The 27,350-nt window shown below is 43.8% G+C and overlaps 1 protein-coding gene across 2 annotated transcripts; it reads right to left on the bottom strand.

The window, feature by feature from the left end:
- Positions 1-1,526: 1,526 nt before the first annotated feature.
- On the bottom strand, positions 1,527-26,886 carry EMC3 (ER membrane protein complex subunit 3). 2 transcript variants are annotated; one of them, XM_032785388.2, is made up of 9 exons: positions 26,836-26,886; positions 23,786-23,954; positions 22,034-22,091; positions 19,998-20,091; positions 16,750-16,854; positions 10,735-10,816; positions 10,470-10,549; positions 7,382-7,464; positions 1,527-1,784 (listed from the first exon to the last, which is right to left on the bottom strand). In XM_032785388.2, exons 2-9 carry the CDS (start codon positions 23,938-23,940, stop codon positions 1,656-1,658), a joined length of 786 nt encoding a protein of 261 aa, XP_032641279.1. In that variant the 5' UTR covers positions 23,941-23,954; positions 26,836-26,886; the 3' UTR covers positions 1,527-1,655. The 2 variants fall into 2 exon arrangements, with proteins under 2 accessions (XP_032641279.1, XP_074929068.1); XM_075072967.1 differs by lacking the exons at positions 1,527-1,784; positions 7,382-7,464; positions 10,470-10,549; positions 10,735-10,816 and adding an exon at positions 11,395-14,268.
- Positions 26,887-27,350: the final 464 nt, after the last annotated feature.

The following is a 27,350-nucleotide window of genomic DNA, read 5'->3' as shown; positions in this document are numbered from 1 at the left end:
GGACGATGCATGCGGGGGGAGAGTTTCAGAGCTGTCTGGGAGATGGAGGGAACGAACAGGACAGGGCTCTGAGCCCCCAGGGCTGGTGAGCGCCTGGACCTGCTGACCAACGATGGATCTAATTGGGCAGAGGATCCTTTGTCTGCCTGCCAAACCTACCTTTGGACTGCTGTTTCCTGTCCATCCTATAATAAACCTTGCTGCTTTACAGGCTGCGCTGAGGAGTCATGGTGAAAATCAACAGGAAGCCTGGGGTGCTAGGCCGCTGACCTCACCCACAACTCCGTGACAAGGCGCGATCCACAATCCACGGTACTTCACTCCAACCCCAACCACCGAGGTTAAGGCTTGGCGATTTACCTAACTGGAATTGATACGAGCAAGCACTCGAAAGAGACCAAGACAGTTACTCACACTTTGTTAACTGTTGTTCTTCCAAGAAGTTGTGTTGCCTCCCCCATAAAAATTTCCCCCCATTTTCCCCAACCCGCTCCGTCCCCCTCTGTCAGAGAAGCTGCAAGAAGGAACTGAGGGGGTGCTGGGGCTCGGCCGGTCATACGCTGGGGTATTGCCCAGCGGCCAATAAGGCGCCACGCTAGGGACTCCACAGCTGACCCAACAGGTGACTGCTAGAATAAGGTATTTTTCCGATCAGACGTGCAAGTGGTGCTGCCGCGTACCTAATTGGAATGGATAATGACAACACATCTCGAGCAACACATCTCGAAGAACAACAGTTACCAAGGTGAGTAACTGTCTTTTTCCAAGGACAGTGTGAATTTGGACTGTACTTCATGTACCCGTTGTTACACATCATCTTATGTCAAAACCAGTGGAATATATATTACATAGCAAGTCAGGCCACGTACATATGCAAACTGCACTTTATACCTTGGTTTTTCAGAGGAACAATAATTCTGACAACAGTTGCTTGTGTGATATTTGTTCAGTGGTATTTCAAGGTTTGTTTCTTTGTATGGTTTTCTCAGAGGAAAACAAAACCTGATAAAACAGGAAAAGGCTATAAACACAAGGAGGAAAAATCAAAACCTGAGGAAACTGAGTCCGGGGGCTAATTCTGAAAGATGAGTGATATAGTTTTTTATACTTCAGGTCTGCATTTCTTATTCTGATATGGTTATATTTTCTACTTTGTTTGACTGTTTTAACATCAAAGAGCAATTGGATTTCCAGCTGTCTGGATGACATTTTAAAGGAGAAAATACAGGTGACTAGTGCATTACTTGATCTGTTTGATGTGCTGCTGTAGTGAAGTTTTGAGGTCTTTATCTCCAAAACCCTATTTTTAATTTATTTATGATAGGACTAGAAGTTACTGTTTGTCAATAAGCCTCTTGCTTTAGCTGCCATTACTGAAAGATGCATGTCTTCATCAAAAAAGATAAATAAAAACCTCTCCTAGTAACAGGAAACCTATACTGATCCCCTTTGGATCAAATATACCTTGAAGACAGATGGGAACAACAACTCTTTTGAGTCTCACAGTGGAAGTTAGGTAACGGCAGTTCTGAACATGGTCTCTTTTATTCTGAGCATCAAAAAGTACAGTGTATTTTAGTAAGTAACCAATTTTTTTTTTTTAAAACGCCTTTTGCATGAAAATGCAAAGCATATGTTCAGACTCAGCTCTGCTTTCAGAAGATAGACGTCCGTAACTCTTCCTTAAACATGCCTTCAAAGTGTAGATCTTTTGCCATGAGCTCTTCTTCCACATTCTCTAATGCCCACTGATGATCTGTCAATTCCAAAGCTTCCCATTCCGTCTACAAGGAGAGTAAATAGAAGGAGGGGAAGAAAGAGAGGCCTGAGTATTAAAACAGTTCTCTTGTCACTTCCTGTGCATATTCTCTTCCAGGATGGTGCAATGTCTTGTTTAAATAAACAGGACTATACCCAATTTCACACTCTTCTCTCAAAACAAATACTTTCTGCATGAAATTACTCACAAGTAGTCTACTCTTATAGAAGAACATATCTGAAAAGTTGGTTAATTAAAGCATTTCAGTGATGTAAGGCCTTTCATGCTTACAAAGAATTTGAAAAATGAGTTTTTTCTTCTTTCTGAAAAGGCCTCTAACTTTTGGAGTGCTGTTCTCCCTTTAAAACACCTGAGACTACAAATGCCACATTGGCTGGATTTGTTTGTCCCCAGGGGAGCAGTGCCTCTTGGCAATTCACTTGGGAGACACTGCTAAGATTAGCTGCACCTCTGAGAATGCTGCAGGCCTCATGTCAGAATTGATGACATCCATAGGGATTGAGGCTATCACCTCTGCTAGTTCCAGGAGACTGTGGAGCTTATGCACACTGTAAGACTGGAGTAGGCTGCTAAGGCTGAGTCTCCTGAAGACCCGCTAAGGTGAGCAGTTCCAGGGCTGCAGCTGGAGCATCAGTCTAGCACAATTTCTGCCCAACCTTCCATACAGGTACCATTTTCACCTCACTGACAGTGGGGCAGAAGTCCCTGTTACTTCCTGAGTCATTAGCAGTGTAATCAGTTACAGTGTAACCATACTAAGCAAACACATGAGAATTCTATTTTTAAAGACAAACTAACATGGTTGGTTTGTTTGTGACTGAGCTTATACACAGGTCTGCATGGTAATGAAACTTCTCTGTTCTCAGAAAAATAAATGTAGGATGACTTAAAATATCACAGGGAAGAAACAAACATGCCAGAAGTCTTATTTGCCTTTTATTAAAAACAGGCAGATTCTAGATTCTAAAAAGTCATTGGAGGATAGGTCCATCAATGGCTGTTAGCCAGGGATGGTGTCCCTAGCCTCTGTTTGCCAGAAGCTGGGAATCGGTGACAGGAGATGGATCACTTGAAGATTACCTGTTCTGTTCATTCCCTCTGGGGCACCTGGCATTGGCCACTGTTGGAAGACAGGATACTGGGCTAGATGGCCCTTTGGTCTGACCCAGTGTGGCCGCTCTTATGTTCTTATTGATGTAGGTAAGAAGTTGCCCAGCACTCTTGTTAAGAAGTGGCTGGAGTCCAGCATACTTCATGGACATGGTAATTTGTCTTCTCTGAGGAAGACACTGATGATCGCTGAGCAGTGCTCCCAAGAGTGCTCTCGCTTTCATCAATCTTAAGAGGAAAGGGTCTCTCTTATATGAGAATGTGCTGATGAATGGTCAAAATTCTGGTCAGGAGGATGGCATCACTGCTTCATTCTGCATCTTTGGAACCAATGAAGCCACTGAGTTTCCTTATTGAATTAAGGTGAGAGCTCCTAGCAGCAAGAGGCACCTGGGTCTGAGGTTGGGCAAAGACAGTCTAGGCTGAGATAGCTAGGTAGGATTTGGTGGCTTCTATCAAAGCTGAGAAAGATCTTTTGATTTCCTTCCTGTCTGTGGCATACAGTCTCAAGGATTGTGACAGAGGATGCTCACCTCAGTAAGCAAGGGATTAAATGGACTTCCCCTCTTTCCTTGAACAGGTGCTGAGGCCTAGAACAATGGATGTGGAAAGGAAGAGCTCTAGGTTCAGGGGAATAGATGAACCCCAGGCTAGTGAAGCTTATCTTTGTGGTGCGAATGGTAACATGCCTTGATTTAAACGGGAAAAGATTCTTCCAGCTGAGAGAAATCCTTGTGGATGATCACTGTCCTTTTTCTGCTGAGTCACCCCACCAGTTACAAACTCCTTATGTTGTCACACCCCAATGGCCCCCTCCCTCAAGGCATCCCCCTGGGGGAGGCAATTAGCTTGTATATTGTACTATCTGTTGCAAGCATCACAGGCATTTTGGGGAGGGTCAAAAGTGGTGAGTGGAATGGAAGATTCCTTTGCAGAGTACAGAGGCCAAGAGGGGGAAGGAGGAAGAAAGCAGAGAATGAGTTAACTCAACACTGTAGCTACTAGTCAGTCCAACAAACAAGATGCTATGGCGCCTAGTTCAAGGTCATGGCACTAGACAAGAATCTGCAGCTGCGTTATCTCCCACTCAGCCACAAGCAGCCATTAAAAAAAAAAAAAAAAAAGTACACTAAACCAGGGCTGCAAAATAAAAACCACAGGCAAAACAACAAGGGTGGTGAGAAGCAGAGGGGCGCATTCCTGAAGCGAGTATGTTTTGGAAAAATTAGGAGACCACAGAAAGCCAGTTGAACTGGTACAAAAAGCACCCAACCCAAAGTCGTGGAACAAAACACCCCCCCAAAAAACCCCTGGACTAAAAACCCTCCTGAGGCTGGAGCAATTCAGAGATACAAGCGGACCAGACAACTGGCTCAGAACAAGAACTCCCATCCACCCCTCCCCTCTTCTTACATTACACCCTAGGCTGGCCAGCCTCGGGTTCAGTGGTGTGTAAGTATGAAATGGGTTAGGGCTTGGGGCACTAACGCTTCTTCCCTCCTCTAAGTGACGTGGAAACGCCCCACATTCCAGTGTTGTTTTATATTTTAACTAATACAGTTAAAACTTAGACCTTGGTGGTTTCATCTCTTCCTCCCCAAACAATCCCTGCGGTCTCAGCCTAATCACCTGCCTCAGGCAGATGGTAACAAAATTTGTCACAATGTCACCACATAGCTGGTCTGGGAATAAGCTTTGAGTTTTGGTCTGACTCCTAGATTATGCTCAGTTTAAGACAAGTTGTCTGTGAAGTATGGGATTACCACGCATGTGTGAGCAGGGGTGTTCTGGGGATTGCTCATCAATAAGCAGTGGCTAGACATTGGTTAGGGTTTGGCTGATCCCTCCACAGGTTGGGCCTGTGGCTGAATGGTGTCTTTCACCAAGGAGCTCAGGAAACTCACTGAACCAAAGCATTTTTCAGGGCAGACCATCAGCCTGACTCCCTTCATACACAGCACCAGGAGAATGCTCTGCCCATGGTTTGTGGGGAAGTGGGGACCAGGCTAGTGGGGGTGGGGGGGGGAGAGGAGGCAGTTACTACACCATTACATTTCCATTAATCAGGAAGGGAATCATAGGAGTGTCCTGGTGTGCGAGTGGGTACAGAGACTGTTTGGAGAATCGTGGCAGTCATAGTTCTGTCAGGTGCAGGCAGACAAGATAGTTCTTGACATTGTAGGCCAATGCCCCAAGTACCAGTAATTGTGTCACAAGCAGGCAGAGGTTGAGTAGCTTTCCAGGACTCTTTGATTCCCGGGTTCAGGTTTCCAGTAGTTATGCTTTCCTCTCTGCCTTGGCTTCACAACGCAAGATGAAGCACACATGACATAATCTTCACTATGATCTGGAGGATGGCTGGATGCACCTTCAGCAATTTACAGATACTCAAACCTGAGAGAGTGTAGATACGCTGGACAGTAGGGATAGGCTCAACAGAGGGACCTAGACAATTAGAGGATTAGGCCAAAAGAACTGATGAGGTTCAAGAAGTGCAGAGTCCGCACTTAGGATGGAGATCCCATGCGACCAATACAGACTAGGGACCAAGGTGGCTAGGCAGCAGTTCTGCAGAAAGGATCTAGGCGTTACAGTGGATGAGAGCTGGATATGAGTCAACAGTGTGCCCTTGTTGCCAGAAGGCTATGGCATTTTGTGTATAAAGTAGGGGCACTGCTGGTAGATCGAGGGACTGATCATTCCCTTCTATTCGATTTGTGAGGTCTTATCTGGAGTACTGTGTCAGTTTTGGGCCCACAACTACAGAAGGATGTGGAAAAATTGGAAAGGTCCAGTGGAGGGCAACAAAATGAGTAGGGGGCTGGAGCACATGACTTATGAGGTGAGGCTGAGGTGAACTAGATTATTTTAGTCTGCAGAAAAGAAGAATGAGGTGGGATTGATAGCTGCTTCAACTACCTGAAAGGGGGGTCAAAGAGGATGGATCTGACGTGCTCAGTAGTACAGATGACAGAACAAGGATAATGGTTGCAGTAGGGGAGGTTGGTTGGATATAGGAAAACTTTTCCCTAGGGGTGGTGAAGCACTGGAATGGGTTACCTAGGGAGGTGGTGGAATCTCCTTCTTTAGAGGTTTTTAAGGTCAGGCTTGATGAAGCCCTGGCTGGGAAGATTTAGTTGGGGATTGGTCCTGCTTTGAGCAGGGGGTTGGACTAGATGACCTCCTGAGGTCCCTTCCAACTCCGATATTCTATGATTCACTTAGGCCCAAATTCTATTAATCTAATGCTCAGGCTTCAGAATTTTCTGTTCCTGTCAGTCATGCCTAATCTTTTCTTCTTGAGTGACAGATAAGCCTCACACGTGGACACAGCTTCCCTACCTTTAACCATCGGCATCACAGGACTCCCAGCTCTCTGGATTTCCAGATGACACAGTCAGGTGCTGATGAAATCCTATAAGACTTTTACAGAGAGATCTTGGAACGATGCATCTAGGAGTCCACCTAACCCTGATCTTCCCTGAAAGTTCACCTGGCTGTTGTTTCTGACTTTTATCTTTGCTCATCAGCCAGGTAAGTTTTTCAATACAGGAAGAGTCTCGGGCACTTCAACTCTCCAGTGCTGGCTTCACTAGCTTTGCTGGATTTAAATTTGAGCATCACTAAACTCAGAACTTCTGAGTGCTCTTTATGCTTTCTGTCCTTGAGCTACATTCCTGACTGAGCTCTCCTGTGCCAGGCAGGTGAGGATACTCCAACCCTTGATAACTCATTCCCCTGACCACTTTGGTAGCTTTTCATAAAGATGAGGTTGTACTTTTACCTCACTCAAAAATTTTGCCAAAAGAGGAACAGATTTTCATCTGAGCTAGACCCCTCTGCTGATTCCGCCCCCTCCCCAAGCTCCATCACAGACCTGCTCCATGAGTTGGCCTTGTGTTCAGCTTCACAATGACCCAACCACCTCTTTTGTGAAGTCATCCAGGTTATTTGCTGCACTTGGAGGAAAGTCCAAAGAGGAAAATAAATGAAGAGCTTATCCAAATGGATCCTTTCTTGTATTCAGACAGGCCTGTAAATAACTAGGTTTACTTCAGATGACCAGAAAGCCCATTCCACTAACACTATGGAAGCTTCTGCTTTCTGTGTTAGTCATATGCCAGCTCAGATTTGTGGAAAAAGTGTTTGGCTATCATTATGAAGAACTATCTCTCAATGCCAAGGCATAATGGGCCACTTTGAAAATGCTGTTCCATAGCATTTCCTCCTGAGGTGGATCTTTCTGCTCCGTTAATCTCCAGGAACAGGGAAAATGTGGAGGCTATTTCATGAGATAGCTAGGCTACTTATCTATAACAGGAGTTAGCAGAATATTACCTTCAGAGATCTCCATTCATCCTCTTTCCTCACTCCTTCAGAGGACCTGTGTTTTCCAGGCAGTGAGTAAGGGAAGAGGGGCTGCATGCAGTACACAGGTTTGTAAGAGTACAGCACACAAAAGTGAAGTTGGAAATTTAAGCAATACTGTACCTTAAAGGCTTTGTTAGTATCTGCGGGCATGGCCATTGCTGCTCCTGTCATCTGTTCCTGCATTACCCTAGATTGGTCTGCAGCTGCAACAGAGAGAAAAAAGAATGGATGTTTACTTACTCCACACAGACAGAGAGCTCTTGAAAGCACTGTACCACTAGAGAAGAAGTTCCGGATCTGAACTGTAAGCTAGAGAGTTGCAGGCACCTACCCACCATGATCATGCTATGCTGACCCTGCAGGATGAAAGTAATGTATGCTCATGAGGCAGCATGGAAAGGAACACTTTTTTCATCTGTTAATTCCTCCCTGAGCCATGCTGAGCACCAGTGCAGGTGTGTGGGTAACTTTCCTCCATGTGCAAGTTTACATTTTGTCCCCTTGCTGACAGATCCTGCCTTCTCCAACTTAATGGCTTCCACAGATACAAAACACCCAACCTCAGACTCTCCACCACTGCAGGATCTTTTTAGCATTCCCACTGACTATTTAACTAGGCAAAAGGCAAAGCTACACAGATCTCCAAACTGAAAACATTCTATGGAAACTTACGCTAAAATGGCTAATGGCCAGAAACCATGAAGGAAAAACAAAACTCAGCTTGAATAGGTAAACTGCCCGTAGTGAAAGGTTTCAGTAACTTTCTGCCCAGAGGATGCTCCTACTGAGCCTGCAATGTCCAGAGAAGCTGTGGGGAGAATGCTATTACCCCCTTTGGTGGTGGGTTCTGCCCAGCTTTCCCACTAAAGCATCACTTTTCTTGGTGTAAAAACCAGCAGTGACTTAAGTGGAGTGAACCTTGATAAATGCAAGGTAGGGAATCTCTGCTAACCTGCAGTTGTAGAAGTTTATAAACCAGATCCAGCTGCATGGCCCTGTTTGTGTCACTCAAATAATAAAAAGCCGGTTGTGCTTGGCCCAGTGGAATAGCAGTAGTTTCATTTTGGGAAGAACTCTGCTTTTACTACCTCCTTGGTAAGTGATGTGGGTTACCAGCTGTGGTTTGTTTTTTTTGGGTGACCATTAACCAGCAGCTTGAAGGCCATTTGTACTTCTCTTAATTCCAGGAGGCTGTAATCAAACTTCCTTTAGAAGCTCAATTACATGAATGGAAACATTTTCTAGGCTATATGATACCAATCTGATGGGCTGGAGAGCCTGGCATTTTATGACTACTCGGAGCATCATTCCTTTGAGCACTGTGCTCAAGATGCCAACTGTGCAGTTTGCACTAGTAGTGGAGGAAACAGCATGTCCAGCGCAGAGAAATGAATTTCTGACTTCTGGGCAAATAGCTAATGGATTCAGTGTGCAGTTGCAAATATGGCACTAGAACTGGCAGACTTGGAAGATCCTTGGCTGGAAACTCCTGGTCTTATACTAGAAGAACCCAGTGATCTAATTTTAGAATTATGTCCGTGGAGAGTTAAGCAAGAGCTCTCCTTGTGCTGAAGGACTACCAGGTGAGAGTCTGCTGTTGAGCTGGGATGGAACAACTCGTCTCATCTATTATCAGACTGAGGTTCTGGAAAAAAGATTTGCATATGTTGATTAAAGTAGAGTCTACTGAAAAGATTGAGGAAGGCCAGCTCCACTCACCCAGATATGGCAGAACACCACTAGCTTTTCTCTCTTAGAGCTGCAGCATCCACCATCTTCTTTGTGAAGGGTTTGGGGCAGTTACCAGCCAGAATGGTAGAGATCTGTACTGGAAGAACAGCCCTCTGGTGACTCTTGGGACCTGCTGATGACAGAGCTCTGGGGATCTCAAGAAATGAGCTCTTTTGTGAACGGGATGATTGGAAAGGCAGTTTAGTTCTGTTTATTTTAACAGGGGATCTTCAGAGAAGAAAAACTGAGTTTTGTGGGGGGTTCTCTCTAGCTATCTAATCCCTCCTAGGGATGTAACTTCTAATGCAATGGAGGAAAACTGAACACAGCAACAAATGATCCAACCTGTGGCTACTAAGCCATGTTGCGACCACTAAACCATGCTGCCTGAGTCAGCTTGTAATACTTGTTCATAGTCCTTGGTGGGGATTTCACATCAGGGTTTCTCAACATGAGTCAATGATTTTTAAATAGGGAATGGGGAAGAGTCTTTTCTCAGAACCATCATAAAGATGGACATGACAATCCCTGAAAGGGCAGAGCCATGGAGACTCAGACTGATGACGACAGAAGGCCAGACTGAGCCAATTTATGCCCCTCCCCTTTGTCCCAGACTGAGGCCTGAAACAATGAACTCTCAGGACCTTGGCTGCATATTCTTCTTTAGTAGCACCCACCATCCTGACATTTGCAGACATTATTGCAGTCAGTACAGCAGCCCCTGATGCTCTGATATAAACTTCAGTTTATTTTCTGCTGTTCCTACCCTTCCAGTGGATCAGAGATTCTGATTGGAGGCAAAAGAGTGAACTGGCATGAGTTTCAAACCCAACAGCTGCTTCCAGCCCTTTCCCTGAGATGGCTGAGGCTTACTGAAGTGGGCAGGGGCTGCAACTCCTGTGTTTCTCTCCCCTGTAAGCAGGGGCCGAAAGAACTTTTAATATGAGGTGTGCAGGGAGAAGCAAGATGTGAACTCCTAGTTTCCCAGCCAAGAAACTTTTGACAGCAACCAGGTGTCCCTCTGCCCCGCATCTAGTACCGAAGACTAGTTAAGTCTTTGCACTTTTCTTTAAAGCTAAAAATCCAAGCAGATTTAGAGCAATTTCTCCCCACCTGTTTGAGGCTAATGAAGGAAAAGGGAATGGGCTACATCCACCCTAAGTGAATTGGCCTTGTTAGCACTGACCCCCCACTTGGTAAGGCAACTCCCATCTTTTCATGTGCTGTGTATTTATACCTGCCTACTGTATTTTCCACTCCATGTATCTGATGAAGTGGGTTATATCCCAAGAAAGCTTATGCCCCGATAATTTTTTTAGTCTATGAGGTGCCACAAGGATTCCTTGTTGTTTTTACTGATACAGACTAACACAGCTACTCCTCTGAAACCTGGAACTATAGAAGGTTATTAACAGTCAGATGAACTCCCCAACACAAGCAGAAACCAGTTAATTAAATAGAAACAATAGGGTCTTACCATTATCTTGACCCAGGATGAGCGTGTAAATGCTTCTAAGTCCAAACACATTCAGGAAGTACCACGAAGCAGAACTCACCCTGACAAACCAAAACAAAAAGATTAGATTTCAGCTCAATGAGTGCCTGAATGTAGAATGCCTATTTTCTGATTTCACTTCAGGCATGCTTGCACAGGCAGAGGCACTCATTCATTCTAAGCTTTTCATAAAAAAGTTCCACCATCCCCAGCCTGTGATGTATTGACTGAAAAACAAAACTCTTACCAGGATGCATCCAAAGTGAGCAGCTCAATTCCCTGCTGCAGCATTGGTTTAAAGCGCAGCGTCAGAGGAAATGGTACCTTTGCTGTAAGGAAGGTAAACAAGATCATTTCACAAACAATGGTAAGCAACTGCAGAGCTGTTCCACAACCAGCTATTCAGCTGAAAAATGTTAATACATACAAGAAGATGTACACAAAACTCACTTTATTTTTAACTCCCAGTAAAAGTCAAATTTTAAAGGGTTTTTGAAAATAAACCAAATCATCACTGCTATTAACACATCCATGATGGACAAGAGTCATCTCACAAATGGCGGGAGTAAAATGAACCCAGAACTGAAGGAAAGTATATATGTTTGGAACCCACTGCACTAGTTACTTAGTGTGACTTGACTCCCGTACATGTCTGGAAGGAAACATACTCTGCCAACTTCAAATCTAGGCAATAAAAAAAATTTCAAGCAGTTTCTGGCGCTACGCCTGCTCTCAACTGCACCTACCAATGTCTATATTTCACTGTCATATTTTGCTATTTTTAAAAAGTGTTTCTCACTCCACTGTCACTCAGTGAACGAGCCATTGCATCAAATGGAGTGCAACTCTGCCATAACTACTCAGTATCTCCCATTCCCTGCTAGATGTTAGTGGATGTCTGCTTAATCACAATTGTGCCAGTAGGCAGGGTGGATTTGATTTAAATCATGATTTAAATCACTAGTCAGGAAGACTCAGTTTAATCATGGATTTCTACATAAAAGTGCATTCTTGTTGGTTGTTATAACCTTAATACATATTCTTCACAACTCAAGAGACAGATGTAGGTTTCATTTTTAGAAAGTACACACTATACACTATAGTTTTACAGCTATAACAGAAAATGAATGATTGTTTGGTTATTTCATTTACCAACGGTAATTGAAGCAGATATTCATGAAGTCACTGGCAGGTTGTAGTGGGGAGGCTTCCCCACTCCAGCAAAAAAGGGTTAAAGTCAGCCCTGGGAGAAGGTTGTGGCTGAGGGCTGTTAAACTGGGCTGATTGGGGAAGCAGCTGCAGCTGGGCCACACCTCAATCAGGCCACAGCTGGCCTGTATAAAAAGGCTGTGAGTCAGAGGCCCATCAGAAGTCTCTCTCCAGGCTGGGAAAGAGCAGGGCCGGGCTGCCTGCAGAAAGGGTACTGGGAGTGAAGCAGGGCTGGGGAAAGGCCAGGGGAACTCCAGGCTGGCAACTCCCCAGGCTGCAGGGCCTGGTCCTAGGCCCACAGAGGTACTAGGTGGTAGAGGAAGGCAGCTGGTCCAAATCCCCTTGCCTATGATGAGTGGCTTTTATGCTGCAGTCTGTCCCAGTGAGCGGGGGGCCAGATGGTAACTGGCAGTAGCCCATGACTGAGGCAAGATGGGGATAGAGGGTGGGGGTTCCCCAGGGTGGGAAGACTCAGAGACTGGTAGGGGTATTTCTAGGGGGCAGTCCCAGGGTAAAGGGGCACTGGGGGCTGGGAGGGACACAGGGCCAGCTACAAGCAGGACACCAGCCCTACAGAGGGTGCTCCGTGGCTGGAAAAGAGCTAATTCTCTGAGACAACCAGCAGGAGGCACTGCAGGGGTCAGTCATGCACCTTTACAGAGGCGAACTATCTCCAATTCAACAAGTTAATCATTACTATTTGGAGGATTTTCTTGCCATGCTGTATTAGGAGGAGAACATCAAGAGACAGACCTTTAAATTTTCTTTATCTAACTAAAACAACGTTATGTATTCTGGATTTTTTTCTTCAACAGCAAACACATAATATTTTAACAAAACATTCAAGTTTTTTAAAAATCAGGTTTCATTTTGTTAAATGAAATATTTTAAAAAACCCTGAAAATTACATCGACTTTGTCAGCCACGTCAACATGAGAAATTTAAAATATTGGCTTCTGCATCTAACTCAGTCATCTTCTCCTTCATTTTCCTGTTTGTTCATAAACTGGAAAAGAAAAGCAAACTTTCCTACTTTTTCAGGTCCCAAATTGGAATGAATTAGTCCAAAGGGAAGAAAATATTCTTTCTACACCAGCAGAAGACGCTACTGCTGTTAAAAGTGAGATTATCACTTCAGTTTCTGAATCCAGGTGTTTGAGTGACTTCCACCAGTTCACTGCTGTGATTTTCTTTAAAACATCATCATCAAACATATATTTCTTGAATGGTTCTCCCTTAGCTCTAAAGTTTATTATAATTGGCATTAAGGAGGGACGATTGCTGGATGTCCATGTCATAGCCAACTCCTCTTCTTCAGCAGTTCAGGGTTGACTCTGGTACCGAATATTTGCAAGAAAATGAGCTGGCGATAGTGCTTGTCCCATTCGTGTTTTTTTTTTTAAATGCTTGTAATTTAACTGTCATTGCATATTTCTCTTTTTAATCTCATTCAGATCCTTCCAAATTTCAACAGCGTCAGCAATAAAATAGCTATTTCCCTGCATTTTGTTCAAGGCTACAGAAATAGGCTTCAGGGTACTCAGCATGTGTTCAACGTTTCTCTTAAGACCAATGTTGAGAACTTTGGTTGTGACAGTGCCATCTATTTTTTCACGATTCTGTTCACAAACTGTCAGCAGATTAAGCCAGTTCTTGATATAGTGCTCAAAACAGTCCGCTACTGAGTTCCATCACATGCCTTGTGGGACAGTTGGCTTGTTCCTCCCACTTTTTTCAGAGCAGCTGATGCAAAATGGTTGTTACTGAAGGAATTTTGAATTTCAACAACATAAGCCTTTATTTCTGGAACACTGAAATCTTTGGCTAGGAGGTGCATCAAATAAACACTGCAGCCATATGTTATTAGCTTGGGACTCTCTTCATGCTCTTCTAAATTTCTTCTCATCTTGAATACATTTGCAGCATTGTCTGTGACCAAGTTGCATAATAGACATTTGAAATTTTTTTTTACCGTTTGTTACAGCTTTTACTGCTACTTCTTGTAAGTATTCTGCGGTGTGTGCATTTCCTGATGTATCAATTTTTTCTGTAAGGAAGACATTCCATTTTTCTGTTGTCACACAAGCACATACAACAGGATCATTCTGGACATTGGTCCACCCATCAAGACTCAGGTTAACAATTTTACACTCTAGACCTTTTGCACACTGCTCAATTTCTCTTTCACACACTTTATCCAGTAATTTGCCTGCAACATATGCTTTGTTGGGTGGACCGTATCCTAGTCTTAATACCTAAACCATGTTAATGAAGTGTGGGTCCTCAATTATATGGAAAGGAGAGTTTGTTGCATAAACAAATCAGGCAATTTTTCATCAATTACCTCTTTTTTTTTTTTTTTTTGGTAATCTGCTGGTTCTTCTCACAAACTTATCTATGGTTGTTTCTGGATGATGGAGATTTTTTTTCATTTTGCTACAGGTGATATATTGTGACATATATGATGTGACTGAAACACTATCATTGGCAGATAACTCTGAAACTATAGAAAATGACAGCGATGTTGAAAGTGGATAGTCTTCAGTATCCTGTATGTTGAGGATGGATTCTCCTAAACAAAATAAGTCAATGCAGTTATTTAATTATCATCATCGTACTGCTTATTTAGTATTACTCATTGCATTCACTGACATTCAGTACTACTTTCGAGGTGAAATTGTAAAAGGAAGATCTGCCTATTTCAGCTATTTATTTTTTATCACAACTGCATCTGAAATGATAGTATCATAGAGTAACAACTATATATTTTTTGCTCAAACATGAGAATTCAAGAATAGTCCAGAAGGAAGACAGGCAGCCCTTAAAGAATTATGAAATAAAGTTTACCAACCTGAAGATCCTGCATGTTCAGACATGTTCCTTTAATCTTCAACGCTGCTTCCTCCTGAGAAGGAACACTTCTCATGATGTTTCATTCGGGCAAGCAGGCCCTGCATTTTTGTTGCACTGTTTGCATTTTGCACACATGCCTGTCTTACTCACAGGTAGAGGAACTTCATTAAAATATTCCCAAACTGGGTCTCTTTCACGGCCTGCTGCCATTATAGGTTTTCCTTTCTAGTGAGAGAATGGTGTGGTAGATCTCAAATCAATGAAGGCTAAATTCAGAAAGACCTCAAGACTTCTGGAATATGCTGCTCAAACAGTTTCATTTTTGTTTCTACTGCCTGTCCCTCCCTTCTCACATTTATCTCGAGACGTCTTCTCCTTGTCCAGATCTATTCCGCCCCCAACAATCTTCTATTCATTGAACTTTTTGAAATGTTGCACTTTTAGAGAGAGGTAAGGGATTGACTCTGTGTGCACAAATTTGCAGAGGAACAACAGGGTTGAGGTCTTATTTCTCACCTCTATGTATTTAAAAACATTTTTGCTGTTAACAAGCATTATCTCTGGAGATGCAAATGCACAGTTTGAGAACTGCAAAACTAAGCATCTCTGATAGTATCTTCTAGATTGAGCACTGAGTCCCACTGGGTAGATAGAAAGATTAACATAAATAATCTATACAGAAGCCCCTGGAACTCAGTAAAATTGGGTCCCTAATCCATGAACTATTGGAACTCATTTACAAAACTTTTCTTAAATATTACAAGAATATATTGTCTCATACTATAGAATTAGACTTTATAATCCCTATTCCATGATGATATCTTTGAACTATAATGTATCTGAATTAAAACTATCTTTAGATGCATTTTTTTGAGGAAAAAACTTATTCAAATAAAAAAATCTGATTTTAAATAAAAATCCCATTTTGTTTTTTTATCCACTCTGCCAGTAGAACAGAGTGATGTAACATTATAAAACAAGCATGGCAAAAGTACCTCAGCACATTGCGCACAAACACTTCTTTATGCCTCTCTCCAATTTGTAAATGAAGACATGCATTCCAGCTCTGACAACTCTGCTTTATGTCATCTGTATTTGCAGATGGGACACTTAGCCCGTAGAAAAGGGCTCTGGAGGGGTTTCTCAGTTGGAAGGAGATAACATAAGAACGGCCATACTGGGTCAGACCAAAGGTCCACCTAGCCCAGTATCCTGTCTTCTGACAATGGCCAATGCCAGGGACTTCAGAGGGAATGAACAGAGCAGGTAATCATCATGTGATCCATCTCCTGTTGCCCATTCCCAGCTTCTGGCAAAACAGAGGCTAGGGACACCATCCCTGCCTATCCTGACCAATACCCACTGATGGACCTATCCTCCATGAATTTATCTAGTTCTTTTTTGAATCCTATTATAGTTTTGGCCCTCACAACATCCTCTGGCAAAGATTTCCACACATTGACTGAGAGTTGTATGAAGAAAATTTCCTTTTTGTTTGTTTTAAAGCTGCTGCCTATTCATTTCATTTGGTGACCCCTGGTACTTGTGTTTATGAGAAGGAGTAAATAACACCTCCTTACTTTCTTCACATCAATCATGATTTCACAGATGTCTATCTTATTCCCTCTCCGCCCCCCAGTCATCTCTTTTCCAAGCTGAAAAGTCCCAGTCTTCTTCTTCTTTCCTCATATGGAAGCTGTTCCATGCCCCTAATAATTTTTGATGCCCTTTCCTGTACTTTCTCCAAGTCCAATATATCTTTTTTGAGATGGGGAAATCGCATCTGCACCCAGTATTCAAGATATGGGTGTACCAGGGATTTTTATAGAGGCAATACATTCTGTCTTATCTATACTTTTCTTAATAATGCCCAACATTCTCTTAGCTTTTTTGACTGATGCTGCACATTGAGTGGATATTTTCAGAGAACTATCCAGGATGACTTCAAGATTTCTTTCTTGAGTGGTAAAAGCTAATTTAGCATCATTTTATATGTGTAGTTATTGTTGATGGGAATGGAGAATCTCCACACCTACCTTTCTGTTTGGTCAAGAGGGGAGAAATTTGCTGTGCCTCTTTAGAGCCAGGATCACACACATTTCACTCCACTAGCTCAGCCCATGCTTAGGCAGAGGTAGCAAGGCTCTGATGGGGCCTAATGCCTACAGGCAACCATTGCATATTGCTCCATAACACTTACTTGTTACAAATCCAGAGAATGTCATGTTGATCCAACCGCCAATGAGGATCATGGGTAGAACATTGGTTACATTCCCTTTCATCATATCTGTCAGCATAGTAGGATCTATCAGGTACAGATTGAACACAGAACATTAAGCACTGATTACACGCTGCCTTCCCAGATGTTTTCTCACAGCCTACCTTTCTGACAGTAGTTAAAGGAAAACAATGTAAGAGGTCACGCAGCTTGACTGAAAAAGTGGGTTGTATCAATGAGTGAAGGAGAAGTTAATCATGATGACAATATCCCCACATAGGTCTTATATAGTGCTTTTCATAAGTAGATCTCAAAGCGCTTTACAAAGGAGGGCAATAGCACACAGTGTTAATAAAGTGGTGTCACTTCATCTATGCAATCTATTACATTGACCTGAAATGGGGACACACAGCAAGACAGAGTCTAGGGTTCTGAATTCATAGTACTGACAAGAATGCTGCCTCCTGCGAGCTTCTTAGGAGAGAACTCTACCTGCATCTCAGCAGAGCTCAGCGGTTTCCTCTGAAAAATTTCAACTTGGCTAGGAAGTTAGAAAGGCCAATTGTTTCCCTGCTGGGTGCTGGAGCCAACTTCTAGTTGACCCTAACCCCAGTTGACTTCAGGAAGACTCTATGAGTGGCATAACTGAATTTAGCTTTTCCCTTCTGTTGCATCCACCTCCCCAAGCCTTGAGGACGTTGGTGTTAAACTCTAGCCTGGGCTGAAGTCACAAATGTCCCAAAAGGGGAAAGATGGCAAAAAGGCCACAACCAATAAGCATGTTATATAAAATTATTGTTAAAAGAAAGTAGAGAATAGAGACAAAGAGATGGTGAGAGCTAGGGCTGTCAGGACTAAGGCCTTGTCTACACATGGAGTATAACAAAAGGTGTCAGTTTAAACCAATTTAGTTGAACTGGTGCAAACCTGTAGGTGGACACGGATTTAAATTTAGCTTAAGTCAGTTAGGAACAAGTTTTATGCTAAACTGAAATAAGAGTGGCCACCAGAGCCGGCTCTAGGCACCAGCATTCCAAGCTGGTGGTTGAGGCGGCAATCTGCAAGGGGCGGCAGTCCCTGTGTTTTCGCTGCCCCCAAGCAGAGCGCCGAACTGGCGCTGCGGACAGCGGGGGCAGTCCGTGCACTGTTAGGGCGGCAGGCGCGTTTCCGCAATGGCAGCAATTCGGCGGCAGCTTCTATGTTTAGCTGTCCGCGGCGGCTTCAGCTAAACATAGAAGCTGCTGCTGAATTGCTGCCGCCGCGGAAACACACCTGCCGCCCTAAGGGCACACAGACTGCCCCCGCCACCCGGTGGCAATTCAGCGTGCTGCTTGGGCAGTAAAAACTGTAGAGCTGGCCCTGGTGGCCACACAGGGATGCAGTTGAAGCAAGTTTGTCTGTAGCCAAGGCCTAAAAGGACTACCTGGCTTCTGTTGAGGGTACAGAAGTGTTATGGTAAGAGACCAGCACCATTTTAAAATAACGGAGATGACAATACATGGATCAGTGAAAACTTGTTTTTACTGGCCATTTTTGATGGGACAAGGCTGCCCTCCCTTTGGACCACTGCTTTTCTGAAGAGCATTTGACAATATAGTTCGAGTGTAGGGCAGCAGGAAGCATATAACAGCTGTCACAACCAACTGGGGGCTTGATGGATTTGTCATCACATAACTGGGCCTTTTCCTAATCCTGAAAGATGCTGTGACTGAACGAGATGAGGCAAGGAAAGCAGGCAGTGCCACCATTTCCACTCCTGTGTCATGAGCAGCAAACACATGGCTCCTGCTCACCAGGGCTTGCTCTAATGTTTTTGCTGCCCCAAGCAAAAAAAAAAAAAATCCACTCCGCCGAACCAAAAAGAAAGTTACCCCCCCACAGAGTGCCGCCCTGCTGAACCAAAAACAACAGCAAAAACAACCCCAGCGCCGCCCCACCGAATCAAAAATGCCCCTTCCCCCAGGTGCCGTTGTGCCGCCAGGCCAAACCAAAAAGAACCCCCACCTCCGAGCGCCGCCCTGCCGAACCAAAAACAACCACCACCAAAAACCCCAGTGCCGCCCCGCTGAACCAAAAACAACCCACCCCCCGATCGTCGTCCCGCCCCACCGAACCAAAAACCAGAAACCTGAGTGCTGCCCCGCCGAACCCAGATTGGCTGCCCCTTATAAGGTGCCACCCCAAGTACGTGCTTGGGCAGCTGGTGCCTGGAGCCGGCCCTGCTGCTTACACCCACTCACCCTGTCAATTTCCTCCCTCCCTCTCATTCCTTCTGCCTCTCTTTTCCTTTCTTCTTATTAGAAATCTGACTTAAGCTTGGTTTACACTTAAGTTATGTCAGCAGAACTAAATCAGTCTGGGATGTGAAAATCCACCTCCCAACTAACGTACCTATGCTGCCAAAACCCTCAGCTTAGCCACAGACATGTTGATGGAAGAGTGCTTCTGTTGAGATAGTTAACATTGTACGGAACGCAGTGTTCCTACACCAACAGAAAAACTCCTGCTGGTGTAGACTACATCTACACTAGGGCCTACACCAAAACTGCTATGCTGGCAGAGGTTTTGTAGTGTAGACACTCTCAGCCAGCTAGAATAGTTTTAACCTTGAAACACTTTGCTGTAGCTCAAAAGCTTGCATCTCTCACCAGTAGAAGTTGGTCCAATGAAAGCTATTACCTCACCTACCTTTTCTGTCTCATATCCTGGGATCAACATGGCTACAACAACACTGCACAGAGTTAACAATACACATTTTCAGAGACATTCAGCAGGTCTGCCAGGGCAGACAAGACTTGACATTCCTGATTATTCTAAGGTTAAAAACATGCAGGAGGAAAAACCCCCAAATGCTTACTCCTTATTCATTTAAAGCAACAAAAAAGAGCATAAGGCCAGTTTTTTCAGTTTTTTGCAGTTTACCCTTTGAAGATGGTAACCCCCAAAAGACTCTACCCGAGCTTCTTGGCCTCACTTCAGCAGCGGTGGAGGATATCAGTGAGGGCATCAGAGGTCAGCAAGTGACAAGGCAACAAAAAATACCAACACTTGTGAGCCCAATGTAATTGCTTGTAAATCCTAGCCAAACCAACATCTTATTACTATTCTTATTACTTTGTTTATATTTTAAGGGTGGAAAATGAAAATAGCAAGTTACAAGAGCGCTAGAGCCTTGTCAAGAAAGTGACCAGCTTACTTAGAATGTCTTTTGCAATGATCTCTTAACATACCTGTCATTGGAGAAGGGGGCACTACCTTCCTTTTTGTTTTTTTAAAAAATCCATCCTCTGGGTTATTGAAAAAATACTTCCGTGTCAGAAAAGACTGAAAACAAAAAGAAAAACAAATTCTAACCGGGCTGGGAACCAGACAAGTGCAACTGAATGTACAAACAGCAGAATTCCTCTCCAGCGTTCAAGACGCATGCTTGCCATTTTTACCTTTTCCATATCTCCTCCTTCCTCTCCTGCAGAGATGCACTAACCTCATGTACAGTCTTGCTCTGCCTGCCAGGGTTTATAGACTTTAAAGCTAGAAGAGACCATCCTAATCATCTAGATTGACTTCCTGTACATTGCAGGCCACAGAACCTCATCCACACCCCTCCTGTAATAAACCCCTACTTCTGGCTGAGCTACGGAAGTTTTCCAAATCATGATTTAAAGACTTCAAGTTACAGAGAATCCACCATTTACATTATTTTAAATCTGGAAGTGCCTGTGGCCCATGCTGCAGAGGAAGACAAAAATCTGTCAGGACCTCTGCCAAACCTTCCCAACCCCGGATATGGTAATCAGTTGGATCTTGAGCATTTCAGCAAGACCCAACAGCCAGACACCTAGGAAAAAATTCTCCTGGAGTAACTCAGAGGCCTCCCCAACTAGCGTCCCATCACTGGCCAGTGGGGATATTTGCTACAAGCAGTCGCAGAATGGCTACATGTCACTGTAGGAAGTTTCATCAGACCATCCCCTCTGTAAGTTTATCAAGTTCAGCCTTGAAGTCAGTTGGTTTTTTTCCCTGGATCCCAGTAATTTCAATAAAACTTCAATTTCAGAGCTTCTGTCTTCAATGTCCCCCAGGTTGGTGTCTATCTCTGAAATTCTCTCTGAGGCATCCACATCTCAAACATTATTGACTGCTTCATGCACAGAACCCATTTGCTCCCAAGGAGACTTACACCTTTCTACATTTATTTTTTTCTCCAAGATGGCTTCCCAACATTCTCGGAGGCTGAGAACAAACTATTTATATTTTGAAAGCAATTAATCAATGCTGATGGTGAATGTTTGGTCCTAGTTGGGGTCAATCAGCCCATGTCCCGTGACCTCCTGCAGTGTTCCACATTACTGCTTTTCTTTTTAAACATGTAACACTGTATGTACAAAATGACCACATGAATCTTACTACAAGAAGCTTAACTACTTTAGGAACTGTCTGACATTTGAGAGCAAGTCTCAGTTTTAACAATGAATTAATACTACTTTCTGCACTTAATATTTGAAAAAGATTTGGGGGTCATGGTGGATAATCAGCTGAACATGAGATCCCAGTGCGACGCTGTGGCCAAAAAGGCTAATGCAATCCTTGGCTGCATAAACAGCGAAATCTTGAGTAGGAGCAGAGAGATTATTTTACTTCTGTATTTGGCACTGGGGAAATCCTGTGTCCAGTGCTAGTGCCCACAATTCAACAAGAATGTTGATAAATTGGAGAGGGTTCAGAAAAGAGCCATGAAAATGATTAAAGGATTAGAATATAGTGGTAGACTCAAGGAGATCAATATATTTAGCCAACAAAGTGAAGATTAAGGAGTGACTTGATTAGTCTATTAGTACTTACATAGGGAACAAATATTTGATACCAGGCTCTTCAATAATTTTTTCTCTCTACGAGAGAAAAGATAACATACTGCCCAATGACAGGAAGTTGAAGCAAGTCAAATTGATGCTGGAAATAAGGGGTAAAATGTTAACGGTGAAAGTAATTAACCACTGGAACAACTTACCAATGGTCATGGTGGATTCTCTATCACTGATCATTTTAAAATAATGATTGGATGTTTTTCTAGATGTGCTCTAGGAATTATTTTCTGCGGAGGGCTGCGTGGCTCGTGTTATACAGAAGGCGAGACTACATGACCACATTGGTCCCTTCTGGCTTAGGAATTTATAAATCTATGTTCATTTATGTTATCATTTTCTCTATACAGCTTTCATAAAAAGAATAATGCAGTTCAAATATGCAGCCTCACACATGCACATACCTGTTTTGGAATGTATTTTCCATTTTCTCTGAGGACTCTGCTTCGAATTAGGACTTGGCTAAAAAAAAAAACCCATTATTGCAGGAATATCAAAGATCAATATCAGAGAATAGAAATGAGGGCTGCAAGTGAGCTGTATGCAAACAACATGCTGGACAGTAATTGAGCTGAGAGAGGCTGACTCAGCAACATCTACCACACAAATATAAAGACACCTTCCTATTACTAGAAACTCATTTCCAGAGTAGTAATTTTCACAGTTTGGAGCATCTCACTCATAAATCAGGATAGGTGAGGAATAAGAAGGTCACCTCTTCCTCCTCCATCCAGATTGGGAAAAGATTTCCTCAGAGGATGACTAAGTTCTATCACAGGCTGTATATGTACCCTTTGGAATGACATTTAGACTCCATGAAGCAGCTTCATGGATTTTTGGGCCTCCTTTAAGCAGAATTCTGACAGATAACAGCAGCTTCTTCTAGGCCTAAAGGCAATTTTTATAGGAAAACCAAAAATATGTCTAGCACAGGGGTTGGCAACCTTTCAGAAGTGGTGTGCTGAGTCTTCATTTATTCACCCTAATTTAAGGTTTTGCATGCCAGTAATACATTGTAACATTTTTAGAAGGTCTCTTTTTATGAGTCTATAATATCTAACTAAACTATTGTTGTATGTAAAGTAAATAAGGTTTTTAAAATGTTTAAGAAGCTTCATTTAAAATTAAATTAAAATGCAGAGCCCCTGGACTGTGGCCAGGACCTAGGCAGTGTGAGTGCCACTGAAAATCAGCTTTTGTGCCGCCTTCGGCACGCGTGCCATAGGTTGCCTACCCCTGGTCTTGCATTAAATAGACTTGATTCAGCAAAATCTTTGCTGCCTCAACTTAAATGAGATTTAAGAGGAAATGCATTTTGCAAAGCAGCAGGAGAATCAGTGTTAATTTTAAATACAGAAGAATAGATTCCTCAGTTATCCTCAGTCTTCATTAAGACGAAGCAGTGATACTGTGAGTAAATCAACTGCAAAATTAGTACTCGATGAAAAAAATAGCTGCAGCTCAAGATGAGATCCAAACATGACTAGGGACAGCCAGATAAAAAAAAAAAGAAGATAAATGAACATAATGAATGAATACTCCCTGTCTCATAAGGGAGAGTTCTCCATCCTGTTTTAAGAACTCCTTCCAACAAAGGCATCTTTCCACCCTTTTAGAGCAGGATAATTGAGCTGACAGAGAAATTATTCACATGGATCAGGTCTTCAGTTCATCTAGTTCAATACCCTGTTTCCATTGTGGCCAGGGAGAGAAACTTGGGAACCAATGGAATTTTGTCCAGAAGTTCATGAAATCCTCAAATGCTATATGATAAGCACCACAGAAAAGTTCATGAGGAAACTAATACATACTAGGATTTGAATAGTACAGTAAATATGGCCTAGGACCACACAGTGAATATGGCCTAGGACCACACAGTGAATAAGAAAAAGTAATATTGAATAGCTGTTCATTCAGTAAGCTCTATCCATCAAGTTCATTGACTGAGACAAGGGTTCAGTGGAAAAAATGTGATCATGTAATTAGAAACGGTATCATACTGCATACAGACAAGGAGTCCAAATTAAGCTTGCATACGCAACTTTAATTCTGGTATTTCCTTACTTTTGATTGCTTGACTTTGCAAACTTAATATTCTTTTATCCTAGCTTTATTAGAAAGACCATAGGAAAACTTTGATGCACTTGTTAACTTACCTGTCAGACACTTGTTCTCTAGTGAGCTTTTTGTCACTTTGGAGCAAGATGGACACGTAGTGACGAATCATCCCAACAAAGAATGTTATGAAAACAATTGGAAGAACCACCCATAATCGGATATTGGAGTCCAGCAGCAGCTCTGGTTCGCTCATCTTTAGAGCAGATTCTGGTAAACAAAATGGACCTGATTATGTGTTACACCCAGAATGCTGTAGCACTTTCCACTCATGAAGGGTATATTTTCTTTCAGAAAAATGGTGTGTTCTGAACTTGTATTTGCTAGCATGTGGTGATTAACAGCAGGTACCTCATGATTTGGCTCATAACTGTTTTCAGTGTTGTGAAATTGGCTCCTTTAAGGTACCAAGTGTATATATTTCTGGTCTGGACTTCATTCTGTTTGCACATTGTAAATGTGATCAAGTCATGATGACTTGTACCTAAGCTACCATTAATTTTTAGTTCTGTGATCCATTCGCTCTTCATCTATTAGCACAGAGACCCCAACCCCCTCCCCGGCCCAAAAGCCACCTACTGCACTGTCTAATAAAGAATTCCCCTGTGTCGGCTGCAATACTTCTTGAGTTAGGAAACTACTATGTACAGTGTTTAGAAATTCCAGTGATGGTTTAGTACTGGCAGCATGAGACCACCAGTATGTGTTACTCAAACTCCCCCATGATCACAAGTGTTTTCCCCCTATATATTATAGTAATTCCAGTTCCTCTTGTTTGTTATCCAGGCTTTTACCACTAGTGTATAGGCAATTCAATAATTTCTTCTCTTCACATCCATTGGTTCCTTGATTAATTTTGTTTCAACATCTCAACTTTGTGCTGAGTGTTCATATCTTCCCTCATTTTACCCTCTCCTGCTATTAGTTTAACCCCCTGACCTGACTACTCTGGTCAGCCTGTCCCTGAAGAGATTGGGCCACCTTCTACTGAGGTAGAGGCCATCCAAACTACACAGCCCCTCTTCCCATAAAAGGAGGAGCAATGTTCCACACAACCCAAACCTCCACTGTACACCATTTATGTAGACAGTGGTTCACAGCCAGAATCTTCTGAAGGAGCTTGGAAAAGGTCGCTTGAACATTCTTTTTCAGCATGCTTCTGAGTTCCCTGAAATCATATCTGTGAGCTATTCATTGATACAGTGTCATTAGTGCCAATATGAACAATCACCCATAGCTCCTAGCCCACTAACTTCAGAAGTGTGTCCACCACACTGCCTGACTCCTGCTGAATGTTCTTTTGATTCTTGCGAGGACTGAGTCTCCAGCAAGGATCATTGCCTTCCTTGGATGGTTGACGATTGCTAACACCCAATTAGAACTACAGACTGACTTGTCTTAACTGAGATTTTCCCTGCTGTTAGTCACCCTGTGATCAATAAGTTGAGTTATGAATACAACAGTTTTCCTAGTGATGACAAGGACGAAGAGTATCACAAATTGCCCATCATTATATGCAAGAATGGAAGTTAAAGCAACAGTAGCAGTGGGGAACTGCTTGATCCTCAGGGTTGGCGTGTGTGGGCATCATGTCCAATTTGCCACATGCCAGCGCTCATCACTTCTTCTGTCCCCTCCCTAGCACAGAGACCCCATTCTACCCTGTTCCTGGCACAGAGATTTGAGCCCCCTCTGCAGCGTGATAACCACCAACTGCCCCCCCCAGGCACAGAGACCCCAGGCCTGACAGCTGCCCCCAGTCCAGCACAGAGACCCCAGGCCGACAGCCACCTACTGCCCTGTGGCCAGTTCAGAGACCCCAACCCCCTTCCTTGCTGACAGTCACTTGGTGCCCCCAATCCGGCACAGAGACCCTGTGACATTTTGCACCTCGGGGGAACACCAAGCACCCCCATGTTCATCCTTATATGATAGTGTGGTATCTAATACTAAGTTTGTCATGTCAGGTGTCTTTGGAAGGCTCATGATGTACTGAGCATTGTTGTTATGGTAATGTTGTAGTAATTGTTATAGTAATGTTATAGGTTGTAATTTTATGTATATAGTTATGAGGTTGAAAATGTGCCCTCATGGCTTAAAGCAAGCCCAGGCAAAAACTCTCCAGAAGCAGAGGGGGAGCTCACACCTCATCAGGGCATCTATGGGACAAACCGAGCCTAGCCTCACAGGAATGAAGGACATTGGCCTAGGCAACAACAAAGGATCTGTTGGATTCTTGAGTGAGTCACCCCCTTTCCTTTGGTCAGTTCAGGAATGCGATGAGGTAATGCCCACTTGACTCTGAAAGGGAGCAGGGGGCAAAGCCAGGAGGGAAGAATGTACACGATAAAAGGGAGAGATGTTTGCCATGCCCTTCCCCTCTCTTCCACCTCCATCTACAGACATCACTACCAAGCGACTGAAGCACTGATCAAAGGGGAGAGCTTGGCTGAAGGGCAACCAGCCAGCCTGTGGTGAGAAGCATCTAAATTTGTAAGGCGACTGAAAGTGTTAAACTCAGCTTAGAATGCATTTTGCTTTTATTTCATTTGACCAAATCTGACCTCTTGTGCTTTGATTTAAAATCACTTAAAATCTGTTTTTCATAGTTAATAATTTGTTTATTCTACTTGAAGCAGTGTTTTTGGTTTGAAGCATGTCTGAGACTCCTCTTGGGATAACAAGCGTGGTACATAAATTGACGAATTCATATAATGTTGCAGCATCCAGCAGGCATAACTGGATACTACAAGACAGAGGTTCCTAGGGTTGTGTCTGGGACTGGAAACACTGGCTAGCGTCATTTGGTTGCAAGTAGCTAGGAGCAGCTTACATGCCAGAGGCTGTGCATGAACAGCCCAGGAGTGGGGGTTCTCACAGCAGAGCAGGGTAGGGCTGGCTCCCAGAGCAAGGATTGGGGTGACCTAGCAGATCACCAATCCAGATAACACCAGAGGGGAACATCACAGACCCCAGTGCCCCCCCCGGCCCCACAGCTGCCTGCTGCCCCCGCCCGGCACCGAGACCCCAGCGCCCTCCCCGGCCCCACAGCCGCCTGCTGTCCCCTGCCCGGGCCTTAGCTCCTCCTCACCCTTCGCCTTGCCTTCGCTTCCGGGACTGATTGAACGTAGTCCTTCCGCAGGGTCCCGGAAATACGTAATCGTGAGGTCATCACGGCGAGACAGGACTCACTGCCTGGCGGGAAACTTGAGTAGAGTCTGGAGCTGTCGGCGCGAACGGTAACCGCGGTTCTATGGCCGTGGGGCTGTTTCCTACTGGCAACGGGGCCTTGCGCTTCCCTTCCTCCTCCCCTCCCCGGCCCGGTCTCCGTGGTAACGGGGTGTGGGGGGGTATGGTGCCCCCGTCTCTGTGGTAACGGGGTGTGTGGGGGGTATGGTGCCCCCGTCTCTGTGGTAATGCGATGTGGGGGGGATGGTGCTCTCCCACATCTCTGTGGTAACGGTGTGTGAGGGGGATGGTGCCCTCCCATGTCTCCGTGGTAGCGGGGTGTGTGCAGGGATGGTGCTTCCCCCACCCCCACCGCATCTCCCTGGTCATGGGGTTTGTGGGGGATGGTGTTCTTTCATGTCTCTGTGGTAGTGGGGT

This window comes from Chelonoidis abingdonii, chromosome 16 (genome assembly GCF_003597395.2).
Source record: "Chelonoidis abingdonii isolate Lonesome George chromosome 16, CheloAbing_2.0, whole genome shotgun sequence".
In the NCBI taxonomy this organism is placed as follows: Eukaryota; Metazoa; Chordata; order Testudines; family Testudinidae; genus Chelonoidis; species Chelonoidis abingdonii.
Note: the sequence above shows the minus strand (reverse complement) of the source record. Positions and strands in the feature narration are given on the sequence as shown.

Excerpts from the sequence above, each read along its gene's own strand:
- EMC3 (XM_032785388.2), bottom strand. The coding sequence starts at position 23,940 with ATGAGCGAACCAGAGCTGCTGCTGGACTCCAATATCCGATTATGGGTG. Across the intron at positions 16,855-19,997 it reads GCCCCCTTCTCCAATGACAG|ATCCTACTATGCTGACAGAT; the intron begins GTATGTTAAGAG and ends TGTACCTGATAG. Across the intron at positions 10,550-10,734 it reads CTCACTTTGGATGCATCCTG|GGTGAGTTCTGCTTCGTGGT; the intron begins GTAAGAGTTTTG and ends TTGGTTTGTCAG.